A 21483-nucleotide genomic window follows, 5' to 3' on the forward strand; every position below is an offset into this window, starting at 1 on the left:
GCTTGAATCAGAGTTCATGGTCTGGTATTTACCTAAAATCACCTTAGTTGTTCTAGTTTATTTTCATTATTGTCATTACAGGTTTTCTTCATGATGGAAGAGGCGATCCTAAATCAAAAGACTCCTACTGCTGCATTTTGTCCTCCTGACACAGAGGAAGATCTCGTCTGTGAGATTTAGATTATCCTGCATGTCTTGGTAACGTAACATTTTCATAGTGGCAAAGCCCTTTAAGAATCAGATAGCATCTGGAATGTAGCGATTATGGAATATATCATTTGAAATTGCCAAATCAGTACTTCTACTTTGTTTTCTGAGAATTTTTCTCCAAAGAAATATTTAGTGATTGTGATCATTAAATATAGTTGATTTGTCATATTTCTTGGATACAAAATTTGGACAGAAATTAAGGCATAGGAAATTTAGTGCTGTATCTGAAAACTAAAATGCCACTTATGAACTAGCTGAGAAAGTAACAATGCATGCATTGGACATTGTATTATAGACAGATATTTTAGAATGATCTTTAATTGTATGATCATTTTCTGTAAACCTCATTTAAATTCTTAGAAAACCAAGTAAAAGCCAAAATATTAGTTTTTTTCTTTCTTAAAACTTCCTGAAACGTTACATAAGCAATTTCTAGTATTTTTATAAGTAATTTGAAATACAGTTATCTGAAAGAGTATCAAGACACTCAAATAGCTGAAATCAGGAAAATAAAATTAAAGGCACAAGGAAAAATAAAACCACAAAGAAAGCACTATGAGAGTAAAAATAGAGGATACTATAATGTTAAAGAAGTGATTAAGCATTAGATAAATGATCTTTTATTCACTTATCTATGCAACTTTATAGTGCCCATCCACAAAGAGTAGTGTCATTGACTCAGCACTTTGATTATGCGATTAGCCAATGAGATTTTAGCAGACATGTTGCAGGCTGAGATGTAATTGGGCTCCTTCTTACCCTTCAGCCATTTTGCAAATGAGATCACGTTTGGGCTAGCTGCTGGTCTCAGGAGGAAAATAAGAGACTTGTGGAGGAGAGCCAAGGCATACTAATACAGACCCATTGGCCCCCAGGAACTTATATAAGAAAGCCTAGTCAAGATGAGCAGTTATGAACATTCACCTAGCGCCAGTGTTTGCACTGGTGTATAATTGTGTCTCTGACAGATACAACTGTATTAGGCATAATTCCTTATAATGTGGATGATCTCCTGCACAGCTGGGAAAAACTAATAATTCTGAGTGACAGGATCAGAATTCAAAATATCTCAAGTGTGAATAGAAGTCAACCAGGCAAATAAGGGATGAATGTTTCCCTTGAGTGAAGTAGACACATGGTAGAAACCAGTATATCAAGGCTCGCTGCCAGGATGGATTAAAATATTTTCACAAAAATTAAAGGGAAGAATGGCATTGCAATGAGGTTTAGATAAGATAGAAATGAAACCACGCAGTGTTCTGCAGGGCCTGTTAGCATTTGGTATTTATCTGAAGAATAGAAAGTAGTAAATGGGTCTGGTCTTAGTCTAGACTAAGATCAAGATCAATCCAGAGTAATCATATATTCAATTGAACATTTTATATTTTATATTAAATTAGAAAGCTGATGTAGGACTATTGGTTAGAAATGAAAGACTGGTAGGAGACATTGATTCAATTGGAGACAGTGTGATGCTTAGATACAAAAATTTTGGAGAACCAGGTTGAAATTTCTGGTATCACTTTCATTATTTCTGTGATGGTAAATAAGTCATTTAACATCTCCAAGCTTCAGTTTCTTAATTGTAAAACAGTAATAATAATAGCATCCCTCTGACACAAGGTTGTTAAATATAAGTATAAATATGTGTAACAGGAATTGAATGATATAGTTTTGCCATAGTCCCGCCGCTAAAATCATAAAGCTGAAGACAATATATACCATTTTCCCAGATTTAGAGAAATGCCAGTCAGTGCTCCCCTCCCCAAGCCAAGTAAGCAGGGCATAAAGAAAACCAATTTTAGCAATTTTAAGTGACTACAAGAAGGGGAGACTCATTGTCATCCGGTGTGCTTGCTGAGAAGCAGAAATCCGTAATTCCAATTTGCTGTTTCGATCAAAGAAGAATGCTATGAAATCATTCGTGGGAAAGCTGATGTGTGACCCTGGCTTTTCTTCTGGGGAAATTTGAAGAAGGCTGGCTGGAGCAGCCTGCAACAGATATCTGCAAAGAGAAGGCACTGCTAGTGCATCCAATAAGCATGTGTTTCTCTCCAGTAAAGTGGACGCAGAGCTGGAACAGTAAGAGACTGTAAGATGGAGAACAGACAGCAAGCGAGAGGAACTATGGGAAGGCGGAGGACACCCTCCTCCTCTAGGGGCCTTGCAGAGAAAATGGCTTCATCAAGGCTCTGTGGAAGAGCTCAGACAACTCACTGGAGAACTAATGCCTAGGCAATTTGTCTCACAGGAGGCATCAATATCCTCACATTATGAAAGCAATCATGCTTCTTTTTTTTTTTTTTAATATGGAGTCTCGCTCTGTCGCCCAGGCTGGAGTGCAGTGGCGCCATCTCGGCTCACTGCAAGCTCCGCCTCCCGGGTTCACGCCATTCTCCTGCCTCAGCCTCCCGAGTAGCTGGGACTACAGGCGCCCGCCACCACGCCCGGCTAATTTTTTGTATTTTTAGTAGAGACAGGGTTTCACCGTGTTAGCCAGAATGGTCTGACCTGACGATCCACCCGCCTCGGCCTCCCAAAGTTCTGGGATTACAGGCGTGAGCCACCGCACCCAGCCCGTGCCTCTTTTTTCTTTCTTTTTTCTAATTTGTATTTCTTTTATTTAAAAAGTTAAACATTTTTTCATACATTTATTGGCCATCTGCGTTCCATCCAATGTATCTTGCCAAATCTTATGCTTTGCCTATTGTTTCTATTTTTCTTAATGCTTTATTAAGCCTCATTGTATATTACACTTGTGTTTATAATGCAGTATTGAAAATATTTCATCAGTCTAAACTTGTATTTCTTACTTTTTGTTGTGCATTTTTCAACACATAAATTTATAATTTTGTTAGAACTATCAAACTCTTTTCTTAAATGGCTTATGGATTTTTCCTGTTTTTAAAGAAAGGCTAAATATAATCAAAAATGTTCTTCTATTATTTTATATTCTGATTTTGATATTTCAATATTTATCACACCTCACATGTATATTTTATATATACATGTTGTGAAGTTGTGGTTTCACTTTGTCTTTTTTTATTATTATATTTTAAGTTCTAGGACTTCATGACTAAAACACCAAAAGCAATGGCAACAAAAGCCAAAATTGACAAATGGTATCTAATTAAACTAAAGAGCTTCTGCACAGCAAAAAAGACTTCCATCAGCGTGAACAGGCAACATACAGAATAGGAGAAAATTTTTGCAATCTACCCATCTGACAAACAGCTAATATCCAGAATCTACAAAGAACTTAAATTTACAAGAAAAAAATCACACAACCCCATCAAAAAATGGGCAAAGGATATGAACAGACACTTCTCAAAAGAAGACATTTATGCCCCTTCTTTTCTACCTCTCCACCCAAACCGATCCTGAAGAATCCAGATATAGACTTTGGCAGAGGAGGAGGGGCAAATATCTGACCATACTTGATTCACACTGTAAGTACCTACAGTTAGGCTAGACCTCCAGTTGTGGAAGACACTTTGAAATGCATATGGACTTCACTTTCAGGTTGGACTAGAATTTTTACATTGGAAAGTGAGTGTTAATTACCAGCATTGTTGTTTCAACAAAATTCAGCTGGAGAGCTATATAGTATCTGTCTAACCAACCCTGAAGGCATGAGAGAGGGAGGTTTTATGGAGCATGGATGACAGAAATAATGGGAGTGAAAAAATTGTTTCAAATAAGCACATTATTAAATTAAAACTGTTCAATATACTAGCTTTACAATGAAGTAATAAAATAGTTGGTAAAGCACTTAAAACAGTGTATGTCGCATGTTAAGGGCTCAATAAATGTTAGCTGCTTTTATAATTGTTGTTCCTCAAAAGAAAAATAAGAAATTTCCATATGATCCAAAATAGAAAGGGCTGTATTGAATAGTAATGATGGAAAATTACAAAGGGAAAGATTAAAGAACCATGTGTCAGGCATCACATAATAAACGTTGTGAATTTGAACAGAAGATTCTTTCACAGTTCCTTTAATTTTAGGATTCTATTATTGTAAGTACGAATTATTTTTCCATTGTGGGGAAAATCTGGTTTTTCTTTCAAGTTAAATAAGCAATACAACTCCTCTTATTTTTTTTAATTTAAAGAAACATAGACTATTCCTTTTTATCCTCTCAGAGCATCCACTATTAAATCAATATCATCATCCTTTTGGTTTGGAGTATTAGCTGCCTTTATCAAATGCAAATCATAAAAACTTGCCTGTCAGTATTCGTTCTCTGATGGCTCTTTCTTTATCTTTGAAAATGATACTGACATGAATTGAGTGAAACATCACTATAGTACAGCTAAAACTGGCAAGGGACTGAGTTTTATATAACTGTAACTTACTTTCCTTTGTAATAACTCATTTTGAGCTCCTGCATAAAGGATATTTCAACAACACAAAACAGATCAGAGGGTAAGCAAAGTATTTCATTTTCTTAAGCAACTGTCACTTTCAGAAATGAAAAACATTGTAAGTGTCTTGACTCAGAGAACAAAGCATTTCATTGTCAAGTTGAGAAAGAGTAGTTCCATACTCACATCTTGATTGGTCATCTCCCAGTAGGGTCTCTCTCCATAAGACACAACTTCCCACATTACTATTCCATAACTCCAGACATCACTGGCAGAAGTAAACTTTCGGAAAGCTATTGCTTCTGGGGCAGTCCATCTGATTGGAATTTTTCCTCCCTAAAATTGAAAAAGATTTAAAAAACTTCCTACATACTTCAAATGTGTCTAGGGACAGTGTTGCCTCACTGAAAAGATCTTGACAGAGATGTAGCATTTTAAAGCGAATCTGTTTGACAGCACACAGTCTCTTTTCACATCTCTCAGCCCATAAGCAGTTGTAGACTAACTACTAATTGGCTGTCTAGAAGGTTTCTAGTTTAAATTCTGTGTGACTACTGAAATACGTACAGAAACCACATCTCAATTACAGTCCTCAGTATGGCAGCTCTAAGTAAGGGAAAGCAGGCAGTCAAGCAAACCAATAAGGTATACTCTCATGACTTTCTAACAGAGTAAAGGACTCAAATTCCCTGGGTGCTTCGTTTCTTTAATACAGAAATTGTAAGTGGAAATTATAGGTTGATGAATGTGACCCTGAGCTGTTTAGCAGTTAATAAGACAAGCATAAACATTGGAGATATACATATATATGTATATATATGTGTGTGTGTATATATATATATTTTGTGTATATATATTTTGAGACAGGGTCTCCCTCTGTCTCCTGGGCTGGAGTGCAGTGGTGAGATCTCCACTCACTGTAACCCCCACCTCCCAGGTTCAAGTGATTCTCATACTTCAGCCTCCCGAGTAGCTGGGACTACAGGCGCGCGCTATCATTCCTGGCTAATTTTTGTATTTTTAGTAGAGACAGGGTTTCGCCATGTTGGCTAGGCTGCTCTCCAACACCCGACCTCAAGGATTCACCCACCTCAGCCTCCCAAAGTGCTGGGATTACAGGCGTGAGCTACTGGGCCCAGCCTAATATTGGATATATTAAAACAAAGTAACACTTTCCCTTGATGTTGTGTTATTTCTTTTAGACTTGCTTTTCTCTTTTCCTCTGTTGTCTTATTTTTGTTTTTGTTTGGTTCAACTGTTTAAGAGGAGGGTGTCTTGTTTGATTAAACCAAATTAAAAATTATTGAAATTGGATTGGGGGAAAATCTGACCATATTATCCAGTTTTTTTTTTATGGCATAAAAATTGATTTGGTAGACTTTCTCTTAGTTCATACAATAAGCGCTTTTATATCATGCCTCTTTCAGGGTGAAATTATTATTCTCTTAACGTTTAATAGCAGGCAAACCTAGATAACCAAATATTTCATCTAGCATCAAATATATATTGAAAGAGAAAGAGGTGAAGGTTTTCAATATTTTCTTGTAAAAAGACTAACATATGCTTTCCCATTTTGCAGGAAGGGAAAGATTTAATTTATATTGCCAGGGAAAAAATAGGACTTAAATTGCTGTTTATGAACCAAAGTTTCAATATATATAAGGAAATAACAGTTTGGGGTCATGCTAAAAATTAGTTTGGGAATTGAAGTTAGGTTTGAATTATTTACTCTTTAGCTATATGGTAACATCATTTGAAGAAGACTTACCTGAAACTTATTCTCATTCATTGAATATTCATAGGCAAGATAGTATTATGAGTCCTAGCTATGCATAGATATTCTATAATGTCTTATTAATATTCCTTTTAGAAATGTCATTTGTTGATTATATTAAACCTTAGCCCATAATTTTTCTCCTGGTCCTCTGATCATCCTTTGTGTCATCAATAAATCTGAAGTTCCTTATCTTCTCATCTCTCAGTGTATAGATTTTCCAGAGGCTGCCACTATACCCCATTTCAAAGGAATAAGCCTTGAAGGTTTCAGGTTCTCTGTCTCTCACTTTACTCTGTAGCATAACACACTAACACAGATCTTGAAAAGTCTATTTTTCACACTTAACTAAGACACCCACCAATCACACTGGCAATGGATATTTGTATAACCTCAATCTTGATCAGGCAAAATTTATTAAGGGTAACTCCATTCCCAAGAGAATTCTTAATTGAGCTTTCATGTAATGCAAATAATGACAATGATAGGTCTGGAAGAGGAAAGATATCCCCCTAAATACTTTATTGATTAAGCTGGCCCCTGGAATCCTTTGTTTGCTTTGATAAGTTACTTTTGCCCTTCAACAAAGTAGAAAGCCCCATGAATCACAAAGCAAAAATGTTTTTAAAAAACCCTTATAATCTGAAAAGAACTTATTGTTAGACTACCAGTGGATGTAATTTTCAAAAGTTGAATTAGATAAGAAAACATGTATATTACTTTGAGAATGAGAGACATCAAATTGTATAGGGAAAAGGAAAGAATAACATCTCTATCTTCACAAGGGTTTTAGACTTGAGGATATCCAACTTGACGACACTGAGCATATTTAGAATTAAGCAAATATTGTTTATCATAAGGAATTCAAACTCAAAAAGTATGACATTACAGATCACCCATAACATTCTGTTGTAGCAATATGCACAGTTTTTCACAGAAAAAAATGTCAATTATATACCATATCAATACAGCAAGCAATTACTTTGATAGAAGAGAGTTTTGACTTCTGTGAAATATGACAATATGAGTTAGTGATCAATTTTCCATAGTGTAGATGTCACAGTTTTTAAATAGCTATTACAATACCTCCAGGAAATCAAAACTTTTTGAAGGAATAGCTCTTTTTTCCCCACAATGTAAATCCTTAAAGATGGGAGCTAGATATTTCTGTATTTATTTTACAAGTAAGGACACTATAATGCAGAGAGCTTAAACTACCCAATAATATCATACATGTTTACATATTCATATATATGTGTGTATACACAGACACATACACATTATATATATATATATATATATATAAAACCTTTAATGCAGGAGATTCTGTATTTAACTCCTTACTTTTAAATTTAAGATGATTATTCTTACATGCTGTATCCATTCTGAAGTAAGATTTTTTATTTTTAGTATCTTCAGAAAAAAATGAATTCTGAAACTCAGATATTCTAAAGTTAATATTTAAATTTGCTGACACATAAAAGGAAGAATTTTTTGACTTTTGATTTTCTCTCTCCCTCTCCCCCTCACTCTCTTTCTTTTTGACTTGGTTGCAGGAATGCTCTTTTAGCGATTTCTTTTAGAATCTTTAAAAATAAATGACTCTGGTCTACTGTTTCAGAAATGCACTCTGTTAGATCTTACCCTTGTGGTGTAGGCTGCCTCGGGATCATCTTCCAGTACCCGGGAAAGTCCAAAGTCAGACACTTTGCACACAAGGTTACTGTTGATTAAGATGTTTCTAGCAGCAAGGTCTCTATGCACATAGCCCATGTCAGAAAGGTACTTCATTCCTGCAGAGATACCTCTCAGCATGCCAACAAGTTGAATCACAGTGAACTGCCCATCGTTTTTCTGTAAAGACAATGTGGAAATATTGGTCTAGCAACACCAATCACTGGGGGAAAATATGAGAGGTCTGTATTCAATCCCCCAAATTGATACTATCAGTCACTAAAATTCATATGCAATTTCTATCTGAAGGAGATTGGAAAATGGTAGGAAGTATATGGTTAACTTGGTGATGTTTATTTTTCCTCTGCTTGGTCAAAGCAGGTAAAGGTTTTGAAAACCCTGGCCAAAAATCTTATGTAGTTGCCTTTTTCTGCATCATAACTCCTTTATTCTCAGTCATCAGAAGGGTTTGTTCACACCCCAACCTAGTATCTGCCTTGGGTCAACAGCGTACTATTTTGAGGTGATTTAAAAGAAGCTAGCTGGATAGACATATTAAGGTAAAGAAGAAATGGACAGAGGAGATAAGGGAGTTTCTGTAACAGCAGATGGGAGACGGGTGACTGAGCAGTGATCAGGTCAATGTTAGCAATTTTTGGAAGTTTGTTGTCTTTGTCAAGGGCACTGAAATTATTTCAGTTACATAAACTCATAAGGCTCAATGGATGGCTATTTTAAAATAAAGGAATGATGTGACTCTAAGAGACTGGAGTACTTAAAGGTATGGTTAGGAAATTTGATAAAATAATTTGGCAGAGTCTGGCGGTAGGAAGAAAAATTTGACTTTTCAGTGGACCATCATCAAATTCATTGCATAGGTCCCTCTTACAATTGTTATCAATGCCACTGTGCGATCACTTTTTCCTACCAATGGTAATGAGCACTATATTAAAATCACAAACTGCCAGCCTATATGTTTAATCAGGCCTGCAAATATGTTACATTATCTAACACAAGCTATTTACTAATAAAGTGGGTTGCCAATATTTAAAATTTAGAGATTTGCACATGAAGAAAATCTTTCCCTGAAACGCTGGTGATCTGATAATATTAGCTAGTGTCAATTACCACATGAACTCTGCTGGTGCAAGTAGTGATGGGTCTTCAGGTAGATTAGGAGCACTTACAGGCTGTAACTTGACACCTTTATTAATGACTTGCCTGGGCTATTTACACGTTTTCTCGCTCTGCCTGATAAACTGTGAGAAAATCGAACACTTGTAAGACCTTATTTTTTCCTTTTCTCCCTGTTTACATTTCGTTTAAAAAAATTTTCTTTTCTTCTCTTATTCCCTTTTACTTCTCGGCATTTTTTTTTTTCAAATTAAGACACACTTAAATAAAACTTTAGGGGCATATAATTTGGATATGTGTGAGTTTTCCGAAACAAACCTATGTTCATTTTGGAGTGTAATTATTGTGGCTCCATATATTTCTATTCTATTAGAAACTTAAGCTTTAAAGTGGCCCAAATTCAACTTCAACATCACAGCCAATATATAAATAACACCTTGAATAACTAAATTATTCCCAAATCCTACCTTTAAAAATGTATCTAAAGAGCCATTCTCCATATACTCTGTCACTATCATCACTGGTTTACCTGAAAAGAAAACAGAATGATATAACCTGCTGCTCTTCGATTTTGCATTCTTATCCGGCAAAAGCTTACCCAGAAGTTTTTATTAGTGTCCGAATTGTGTGTGTGTGTGTGTGTGTGTGTGTGTGTATATATATATATATTTAAGATATTTAAATAAAAATATAAAAAAATAAAATTTATTAAATAAAATAAATTTATTAAATAAAAATATTTAAATATTTAAAAATATTTTAAACATATTTAATATTTTAAAAACATTTTTAAAAATATTTAAAAACTATTTAAATATTTAAATATTTAAAAATGTCCTCTTTAAGAAAGAAGCTAATTCCTGATATGATGATATCTTAGTGTTATGGGTGAGTGAGTCAGTGAGAAAAATGTATCACAAGCTTAATAACAGATTGATATTTAAGATTCACACACACACACACACACACACCCTTGCCAATATCATCACTAATTTATGTAGGAAATGTGTTTAATAATAATTCTATGAGCTTTAGGATAAATTTTATTTTAATAGCAGTAATGATATAATGTATCCAATACTATTCAGCGAAACACTTGGAACATATTCATCTTTCTAGTTCTCACAATTCTAAATAAAAACTCCATCCTATTTAACTGCCCTGTTTGTGATCCTTTGAATGTGTATTGCATTTTCCTACCTTTACCTCTATGTTTTTGTAACTCCTTTCCTTATGGCTACCTGCCCTTCCTCTCTCTGCTACACACTTAAAATCTCAACCCCACTTTTCTTTTCATTTTTTAAAGCCCTGTTCTAATTGTTATGTGAAAGATTTCCTTAGCAATCATTAATTATGATGAAAAGGGTTCTCCTCCTTTCATATCTGACATTGACATGTAGCCTAGAGGTTAGCTGGACAGACTCTAGAGCCATACTTCTTGGATTTTCATCCCAGAGCAATCACTCATTATTATGGATCCTGGGCAAGTCAGTTCTTATCTCTGTGCCTCAGTTTTCTCATATGTAAAATGAGGATAGCAATGGCGCCTACCTCATAGGGTTGTTGTGAGTATCCACTAAGTCACATGGTTATCCAAGGCACTTAAAATAGTTCCTATTACTCAGAATTTGCTATGCAAGGATTTCACATTTTAAAAATACATTTGATCAACTTTGTGTGTTAGCTTCCTTGCTAGATGTAAGCTGACCAAGAGAATAGATCATCTCATTCCATATAAAATTGTGACATTTCATACCTAGTATGTCTGTAATACAAGATGAAAATTGCAAGATAAAAAATTATTGCTATATGAGAAAATATCTAGAAAACAGTTGCTAGTTTTATCATTCCACATTTTCACTATATTTTAAGACACACCCCTTTGCTCTTTAATAGAAACACACGACATAGAACTTGTTTTAATTTAAAGTATTTTGAGTTAAGAAAAAGGAGACCTATGACAATAAAATTACCATATATGTCCATTAATTAACTTTTTAATTTATGAAGAGAAACAAATACTATACAATTGTGAAATGCATTATAATTAATTTAATGGCATTCTTCAGAAGAGGTCTGTATTTCACTGGATAATTGATTGACTCAGGTCATAGAATGACAGGTTGCATATTTACACATATCATATTATCCAGAAGTACAACTATAGATATAGAACATATGATTATTACATATGAAAAAGAAATAACTGGGAAGAAAAAAGAATTTTTTATTCCCAGATCACTTAAAACTCACTGTTTATAATAATAATATAGGACAAGTGAGTCTAATTCTCACTTAATTATCTTCTTATAAAATACTCGAGACAATATTTCTTTAAATGGAATGTGATAAGTGTATTGCAAAGGCAGCCACATTTCCTCATCCTCTAAAGTTTATAAAAGTTGTAAAAATGTTTGCCTAAAATACTTTATTTGACACAGGTTTGTAGATGCCCATGTTAGGTGAGAGATCACATATGCAGAGAATGTGCATTTTGGATGTAATTTAATCTGCACCTTGAAGAGTGAAGGGGTCACGGGTGTAATAAAAGGTGGCCAGAGTTCCAGGAAGAGAGGTGGCACATGTCTATGCATATTGTCAAGAAAGGGCCCATCAAGTTCAAATACGGTCAGAGCTCTGAATTTTTTCTCTTCTTAAATCATAAAGTTACAGGAGATGGGGTGAGAAATACTGACCTTAAAACTAGATAGAAGTGAAATTTCTTAGTGGAAAAATAATTATTTAGGTTGTATTTGTAAATGGCTCGAGAACAGATCAGGAAAAAATTGATAATGAATTTTTATCATTAGTATAATTTTAATCTACATTCATGAATAAAAAATGCTTGCAACTTAAACTTTATTTTAACTATATTGTCAGACTCTTTTTAAAGGACCTCAGGCAAACTCTAAAATAGACACAATTCTGCTTTGGGATCTTTTCGTCCCATTCTCACATCTCAGAGCCCATTTCAGCCTTTTATATTCATCTGAAGTCCTTTTCTTTCAAGAATACAAAACTAATACACCTCTCCCAGGAGTGATAGTCCCACTCTTTGGGCACGGGTATGTATATGTCAGAATTCATATCAGCGATAATGCTGAGGTATCCTGGATCACCCTATGATATTAGGCATTATCCCATCATTTGCCCAGTTTCAGGAATTTGAAAGTACTCAGCGAAGAAACTGTTACTCATATAAAGGGGACACATGGGCAACTCTGGCACTGGATTTTGCCCACAATATAGAAAGATTTCAATCAATTTACAAGGAATAGAGCCAAAAGGGTATGTACCTGACGAAGATCAGCCCTAATCTAACTAAAAGGAGGCCTAGATTTTCTGGAATCAGCCCACAATTCCAGAAATCCTTCCTGTGTGGCTCTTTTGCTTGGATTCTGCCTGATCTCTCCCCTCATTTACAGAACTCTATTGAGAGGGTTGTCACATTATAATAAATTGAAAGAACTGAATTCCAGCAGACATCTAGAGCATATAGTCTCAGCTGTTCCTGCTTGGCACCTCTCAGCTCATATCACATGAACAGACGCTGTGCTGCACTAATCTATGTTATCATTATCTACTTTACCCTATGTCCTGTATGTTTTCAGGGCTTTTCCTGCATTTCTACTTATAGCACTTCCAGTGTCTTTCTTCTTTCTTTCGTAGAATTTCTTCTTTCTGCCTATCTTTTTATATTTTAGGCTCTCTTTTTAGAGTTATGGGTCACTGGTAAATATGACCACTGCTCACCCAAGGGCTAGTGAGTAGGATTTGGATGGAATTCTCATATAAAATTATCTCTTTCTTTGAAAATCTGTATCTTAAATTCAACCCAAATTCATTGAGCTTAGAAGACAGAATTTATACCCTAAGAGAATGCACTGATCAGACTACTTATTAACACTGAATAGTATACATTTGGGGGAAAAAAAGGGAGATGGGCACCTGGTATTCATCCTGTAAGATTTTTCAGCTAGTGTCACCTAATTTTAAAAGCCAGATTAATTATTTATGACAGTGTAGGTTGTGATGTGAAAAACAAAAACATTATTTGAGAAAGATGATAAGGACCTAAAACACCTCTTATATTTCACATGATGGGGGAAAAGCAATTAAAATGAATGTTTGCAAACAAGTATGATCTTCTTTTGTTGACAAGAATAAGACACTTCAGGACCCATTTGATTATTTTTCATGCTTGAGTCATTTTAATGCTAATTACATTTAGTTTGGCTTATGTTTTGTCTCAGTTCCTGCTAGCCTGCAAAAATGACATAGCAATAATTAACATGGCTTACTCTAACCCTTGTAAATTCAATAAAACTGTATAAATCATTTTCCATTATCCAGCTTGAAGTACAGACAAAGAGTAGATCTGCCAATAATTTTGAAAGCATGTTATCAAAAATCCATATAAAAAGAACTCATAAAGCATGTCAAAACATGATTTTAATCACAGGGGAGAGTTTTTATATTACTTTATATTATTTACTGAAGGCCCAGCCCAGGGACAGTACATGAAGTAACAGAAATACATTATTTGAGAAATTTACCTTTATTATTGATAACCATAAAAGAGCTCAAATTTATTGAGCATCTACTCTTTATAAGGCAGTTATGAATTTATATTAAAATTCTATAACTGTGATATTATAATAGACTTTTTCAGAGAAGGCAAGTAAGGCTCAGAAAGGTTCAATATATTACTTGGGTTGTCTAGAGCAAGTTATATAAGGAGTAAAGTTGAGAATCAAATTTATATCTACCTGAATATTAAGGCTGTTTTCCTTTCTCCCATACTGGGATGCCTACAAATTGAAAATATTTACTTTGATTTCATTTTAAAAACTCACAAATATTCATTTTTTGTGTGTTAATACAAACTTGGGAATCACAAATATGTCGTAACTAATTCTTCAACCATTGATGGCAGATCTAGTTCAGGAATTCACCTTTTCTCAATAAATATTCTATTTTTATATGTGCTCATTACCCACATATGAGCCAAGCAGTGTATTGTGAACAATCTTGGATTACATTCATAAGAGGTACTTAAAGTAGTTAAACCCACAGAAGCAGAAAGTAGAAAGGTAGTTTCCAGGAGCTGTGGGAACAGGGAAGTGGAGGGTTGCTGTTCAATGTGTACAAAGTTACAGTATGCGAGATGAAAAAGTACTGAAGATCTGCTGTACAACAGTGTGTGTAGGGGTAATACTGTATTGTGCACTTGAAAAAAAAATTAAAGGTGTATAGCTCAAGGTGTGTGTGTATGTTTTTCCTACAATTACAAAAAACGAGGTTTTTTTTACTTATTATGTGACTTTTTGGTGCTAATGTCCATCACAAATCTCCAAAAGAGAAGAGAATATGCCCTTCCTGGTAATACAATCCTTTGCCATAAGACATCTCAAAGTTAGGTGAAACAAATTTGGGGAATGTTGATCTAGTCCTTGTTTCTCAGAGTATGATATCTGACAAGCAGCATAGACACGGCCTGGGGAGTTATTAGAAACGTAAAATACCATTCCCCAATCAGATCTATTGAAACAGATTCTGCAATTTAGCAATATCCCCAGAGGCACATTAAATTTTGTGAAACACTAAACTAGGTCACATCACAAGAGTTGCTGCTAAATATAGGCTTATTATTTTATTTGCATTCATATCATCTGCCTTTCCGAAACCATTAGCTCATCAATAAACACATGATACCACTTAGGGCTATCAGTGAACATTTCATTTAGAAACCTCATAATTCACTGGAAAATTATTGTCACTGGATTTCTCTTAGAAATATATTTTAAGACATGTAAATGATTAAAAGTAAGCCTCTGCTTATAGATCTATAGTATGATTTCATTATGCCATCTTAATTGCATTGTTTTCTGTTTAGTATCCTTATGTTTGCAGCTGTTTCAAATGTCTTTTATTCTTACCCCAAAAGAAACTTAGGATAACACAAATGTGGTGAATCAATTATTAACGGATAACGGTCAACCAGAAAATAGGATCTTGTAATTGTAGTAGGAATAGGTAATGCTTATTAAAAGGGGAAAAAATAAAACAACAAAAATAAAAACAAACAATAAGACAGAACTTAGAAATGTACTCAGATATTTTAATTGTATTATGGTTCTTATTTGCTGGTTAACATGTTGGGACAAGTCTTTTGTAAAATTATATAATTTCAGATTGGGCAAATAAGATAAAATCAAAAGCTTGTATACCTCACCTGAGACAGGGGCATGGAAATGCAAAATGTCTCTATGGGTAGAAATTCCCAGCTTTCTGAAATATCCTCTTTATTTCAGATTGTTTACATTGATATAAACCTTTTCAATAGATGTTCGTTTCTCAAATTAAACGAATTGTTCTTACATTAGTGAAAGTGGTTAATACAGTAATTATGAAGTCAGAAATTATAGACTTTTCAGAAGAGATGGAGAATCTAAAAATGATCAGATCTGACAACTTGGTTGTATTAATAATGAAAATAACTTGAAAACACAGTTTCATTTACTAACAGTCAATCTGCAAGTCAGCAAATCTCTTTCTATAAACCTATATTTTTTCAGATGATTGAGATTTAGAGTCTTTCAGAGACAGCACTTGTAAATCTCTCATTTTTAGTATATGTGTATTTATTAAACACCTGTATCTGCCTTAACAGAAAAACAAGAACCAAATTAATGAGCTTGGTTCTGTTTCCACTCCACTTTTAAAGTTGTTCATGTATATCATTGTTTATAACTGGTTCATATAATTTTATTTCTTCTTGTGAAGTGTAAGACATAAAATTAAAGTTTACTCATACTTCAAACATTTTTCTTTTTACTTCTTGGGACTAAAGCTAAATCCAACTTTATGCACAACATCTGTAATTGTATGCTAATAGGTATCTCAAATTTAACATGTCCACAACTGAACTACTGATTACCAAGCTTAATCTTGTTCCTCACAAACTCTTCCCCATAAATTGCAACTCCTTTTTTTGAGGTACTCAGGACAAATAATTTATAGTTATCATTGACTCCTCACTTTTTCTCATACTTCACATCCATTTCACAAGAAGGTTTACTGTGATTGCCTTCAAAATATCTACAAAATCCAACCACTACCCTCCACCATGCTAGGTCATTATACTGACCTAATCCATAATGATCTGTGAACAATGTCAATTAGCTTCCAGTGCCTCCCTGCTTCAACACTGGGTCCTACCACCTCTTCTTAACCCAGCAGCTTTTCTGGTCCTGTTAATGTATAAATCAAATTCTATCCCATGTTAGCGCTACATCTTCAAAGTTCAGATTAAGAGATGGTCTTTGCAGTCACCAAAGAGTTTTTACATGTCTATTCTCCTATTATATCATTAATCTAAATTCTTACCAAAGACTCCTCTCAATCATTCCATTGCAGCGACAATGGCCTTCTTGCTGTTTCTTGAACCTTCCAGGCAAGTTCCCTTAGAGCATTGCTAGTCCCTCTTCCTGTAACAGTCTGCCTCCAAACGTCTGTAAGGCCCAAAACTTTAATTTGTTCAAGCCTTATCTAAGTAAAATAGAAAACACCCACTCTCAACAGAAGCAACCCCTAATCTCCTTTCCCAGCTTGATTTTCTCCATTTAACATTATTATCTTAAGTTATTTGTTCATTTAATTTCTGTCTCCATCACCCAAAGGTAAACCCTATAAAGGCAGAAACTCAGTCAGTTTAATCTCTGCTATAGCCCCACTGATTAGTAAGAATAGGCATATATTAGGTGATCAACTAGTATTTTTTGAATAAATGAATGATTCTTGTCAAGCATGTACAGAATGATGAAATATGAGGTTGGTTATATTCACTGTTTAAGAGTTTGGATTTTGGAGTCAGATAGGGCTGTTTTAAAATCTGACATTATTCCCATGCTAGTTTTATGATATTGGATAAGGTATTTAACTTTTTTAATGTTAATTTTTCCCCTCTGTAAAAGGAAAACAAATACTAATATCTATAGCATAGCTTATTGTGCAGATTAAAAGAGATAACATATAAAGAAAACTAAGTAAATTCTTAATGCAATGTTAATAATTAATAGTGGTGTACACAAGATCTGATTTTCAGACTATTTCTTTCCTATTAATTTTAGTATTTTTCTTAAAAGGCCATGGTTTTATATAATTAAGTTTTAAAATTTAAAACATAAACTATATCATTCTAACTAGCTTAAGATCTTTACATAGCCACAATTTATTCATTCACTATTTTAATTTCTTTCTTTTTTTTATTACCTGATGTGTCTGGCCCTTTGCTAGACACAAAGGGGGTGATAAACCTAGGCTAGTTTCAACGAGGTCATTGCATAAGAAGTATGATAAAACATGTGCAGATTTAATTATGAAATAACATATAGCATGACAGAGTATACAGAAATGCCCCTGGTGTTTAGATAATTACTTCTGCCTGAGAATTCATTCATTCAACACATATATAAAGTGTTACACCTGTTGGGCTTGGATCTAGGAACACACAAGTGAGCAGAACAAAAACCTTTGCCCTTTGAAGTTCATATTTTGAAACTTGTACTCCAATGTAGAACTGGGAAGTTTTCCTTTACTCAGCTATTCAACATAATTGAAGGCCTACTTTATGCCAGGCAGGCACTCAAGATTGAAGGAGAAATGAAGATAAATTGCACTGATCTCACAGAGGTCACATTTGAATTAAACCTGGAGGTCGAGTAGAGAGAAGAGAGGATATTTTAGGCCTGAGTGAAGTATCTCAAGGGGGCAGGGCAAGAATAAGGTAGAGTTTTCCAGAAAGAAAATAGTGAAATGTGGAAATGTGTATCAGGTTAAGTACGAAAGTCTATGCATTTTGGTTGATTTGTTTGCTCGACTGCTGATGAAGCGTGACAGGAAAGCAGTGATTTAAGCGCAATGTGTATGGAGTAGACTAAAGTGGAAAGTGACAAAATGGGAAGAGTAGTGGAAGACTGTTAGAATAATGTTAGTTAATATATAATCAGACCCTGTATGAAGAAAATGATCTTACTAGACAGACTAAGGAAATGTATTTGAAAGATAATTATAAATTTACACAGTAAGGCAAAACTGTCTAGCAGTTTAGGTAATCAATGTAATTGGATGTTCTATCTCTGCAGATACAGAAATAAAGAGAAAGACAGAGATTCCTCTAATGTTTCTGTAATGTTTTGTTTAAATTTATTAATTTTGCAGAACTAGGCTTATTCATACATGATTCTAAATTAAGAAATAAAATTATGACTAATCCTAAGACTCAAAGATCTTCCTTTAGTCAGTTTGGATAATAATTTTCCACTGACGATAGATGAAATCTTCAGGAACTAAGGATGCTGCAGTGAAAAAATTATAGTTTTTTTTTTCCTTTTTATCTTTTTCCCAAATCTCATTAAATAGTAAAAGCTGGCACTATGTCTATTACACTAAAGTGCATTGCATTTCAAATGAGTCAATTAAGCCAAGACCTGTGGGCTTTTTTTTAATGTCATTTGTCATGAAAGCTCTTTAGAATATATGTATCTATTTATGATGGTTCCTGTTTCACAATAAATCACAGAAGGAATTTGAATGGGGGCTCAAGCTTCTGGCATGTGATAGTGGAAAGATGAAGGCTCATGATGACACCACCCATAGGAGGGCTACTTCAGACTCCCTACCTCAGCTTCAATAAGAAAAACCACAAGGTTTAGTTGCACTTATGTCTCATTATCTGTGTGCTGCAGGTTGAGAATAATTGCTGAATAAATTAGCATCAGATCAGAGAGCATGAAATTAAGGACACAAATAAAGTGAGTTGCAACATGGTAAATTAAAAACAAGTTGGAGACTTCCTAACTTGAACATCAAGAGCTAAATTTATAAAGGGGAAATATCATTTCAATTCATATATAATAAAAAGTAAAAGCAAATAAATATTGTTAGTATTTACAGTTTGCTTTACATATATGTGTAGCCTCATGGTGAGCAGCATCATCCAGCAGAATATTTGATTAAGAGATTAGAAATTTAAAACTGCCTTTCTAACCACAGTAACATTTTTTTAGATAGAATTCACAGAATCTAGATATGATCACTTGTTAATATTGACACTAGCTTCTAAAAAAATGCATATACAGTATATGATAAATTTGTTTGTATTATTACAAGAAGTTGTCTTAAGTTATCTCAGTCAGGACCTGTTCAAATAAACAAGTTTTGTAATAAAGGTCTGTAAAATACAGTATGTTTACATAAATATTTAGGATATGATCTTTGTCTTCAAGGAACATACATTTTTTAGCTAAAGAGCTGAAAAATATAAGCAAAAGAGACAAAATTAAGTAAGATTTAAATAAGACTTTTGAACCAAATGAAGAAACGTTATAGACTTGCAAAAATTATCATGTAGGCACAGTGTTCAAAAGAAGAAATTACTTCAGGGCAAAGTGGAAGGGATTGTTTCACAGAGTTGGTAGACTTTGAATAAGGTTTCAATGAACCTGAAAAAGTAATGAACATGAGGGTGTACAATTCAGAGAAAGAGGCAATGAAGGCAAAATCTGAGGTACTTTAAAAGGGACTAAGCACAGGATGGATATGGAGGGTCTCAGAGCATAGGAAGAAAGGTGAGTGGAGAAGTAGTAACTATGTACTAAATAAGTACTTACTTTGTGCCTTGCCCATTCTAAACTTCATCTATATTAATTAGTGTCATCTTCACAATAATGCTATAAGGTATTCTCACCCCATAGCATTAATGTGGAAACTAAGGTTCTAAATGTTTATGATGTGCAAAACCACCTAATTGTTTATATTCAAATTAAAATTCAAATTGCATCACTAGATGCATAGTCCATGTTCTTGACCATTATGTAACGTGGTCTTCCATGATAATAACAGTAATCTGGCATTGTTCTAAATATTACATCTTAACTCATGAAGGGTAGATTGGCTGCCTATGGAGTTTGCATTTACCCTGGGGTCACGGGATGTCATAGTGAGAGTTTATTTTCAGAAAGTTAAATTTGGTAACCATGTGAATAAGGCGATGGAGACAGAAAGTATCCAATATTTGCTTACTATTATACTGATACCATCATTAAGAACTATGTTTTATATTAGCTAATACCATGTCTGCATAGCAAATAATTTTACTGGATCTCTGTTGCTATGATTCTTGCCTCCACGGTATCTATCGCCGTTTGCTATCACAGATGTTCTTTCAAGGTCCTTCCCCTCAGATAGAATATAGCCACATTCAAATTCTGATTTTATTTTATTGCATCTGTGACCATATTTTTATATTATATTGTTATTTCACATATTTCCACACATCCATTAAAGAATATCCTCATTATAAAATATTTTTGTTTTATTCCATTAAAAAAATATGCTGTTTCCTCTGCCTGCCTCTCTCTTGAGCCTGCCTCCTGCCTTTCTTTAGCAATTTACACTTTTCTAATAAGACCTCAGGATTGCCTTCTTGCTCCAGAAATGCCCTGTCTGGGTTGCCATCAAGTAAAGAATAATGTGTGGGTATACACTCAACTGGAGGAAGAAACACATCTAAGATTTGAAGAAATCCACATATGTAGTTTATTTTATTCTTTTCCTACTTTCCTCTCTGAGCATGCTTCCTGGAGATGCATATCTCTTTAAGATATGGATTTTGGTAATTTATGTATATGGTGTAAGGAATAAAGGAAGGAATCAGAACACATAGGAACGGTAAAGAAATAATGAATACAAAGAAAATGAAGGCCTCAGTTATGTGCCACAAAAATACATTATTCGTTGACTAAAAATGATTTAAAATCCTTGTATTGTAAGGCTCAACATACTAACACATTTACAAAACATTAACACAAATTAAAAAAGATGTAAAATTCTAGATATTTTTGGGAAAGAAAACTAGATTTGCTTTCACAACAACAAAAATTCGTTAAAAGGAAATTTTCCTGTCTTCTGTGGTTGTTGCTTTCCCTAGAACTATTAACATATCTTTAAAAAATGAATAAACAAAATGAACCTGGCTGTAAAGAACTGCTTAAAAGGTGACACTGCTATGGTTATAGCAATCTTGTTGAATGTTAAACTTCAATGCCTCAATCAAAACTTTGAAGTTAATATTTCATTAGGATAACAAGTAAAAGAGCCAATAGTTAAAAAAAATTGATATATTTACTGCTTCTTTTATCTGGATACAGTTTTGTCTGACATTGAATTCATAGTAAATGGGTTAAAATATATATTTTAAAAGATAGATGAAAATTCAAGCTCATTGAAGATTAGCTTTAACAAAAATCTACTAAAATACAG

At 34.0% G+C, this 21483-nt stretch overlaps 1 protein-coding gene across 3 annotated transcripts in view; it reads right to left on the reverse strand.

The window, feature by feature from the left end:
* EPHA5 (EPH receptor A5) overlaps positions 1-21483 on the reverse strand; it is a 359799-nt gene that overhangs the window by 23149 nt on the left and 315167 nt on the right. For all 3 annotated transcript variants that reach the window (XM_058434651.1, XM_058434648.1, XM_032151809.2), the window contains 3 exons: positions 9627-9688; positions 7996-8205; positions 4764-4913 (listed from right to left, as the gene is read on the reverse strand). In XM_058434651.1, coding sequence (XP_058290634.1) covers positions 4764-4913; positions 7996-8205; positions 9627-9688 — 422 coding nt within the window. The remainder of the gene's footprint in view (positions 1-4763; positions 4914-7995; positions 8206-9626; positions 9689-21483) is intronic.

The sequence above is a fragment of the Hylobates moloch genome, unplaced genomic scaffold (genome assembly GCF_009828535.3).
Source record: "Hylobates moloch isolate HMO894 unplaced genomic scaffold, HMol_V3 SCAFFOLD_2, whole genome shotgun sequence".
NCBI lineage: Eukaryota > Metazoa > Chordata > Mammalia > Primates > Hylobatidae > Hylobates > Hylobates moloch.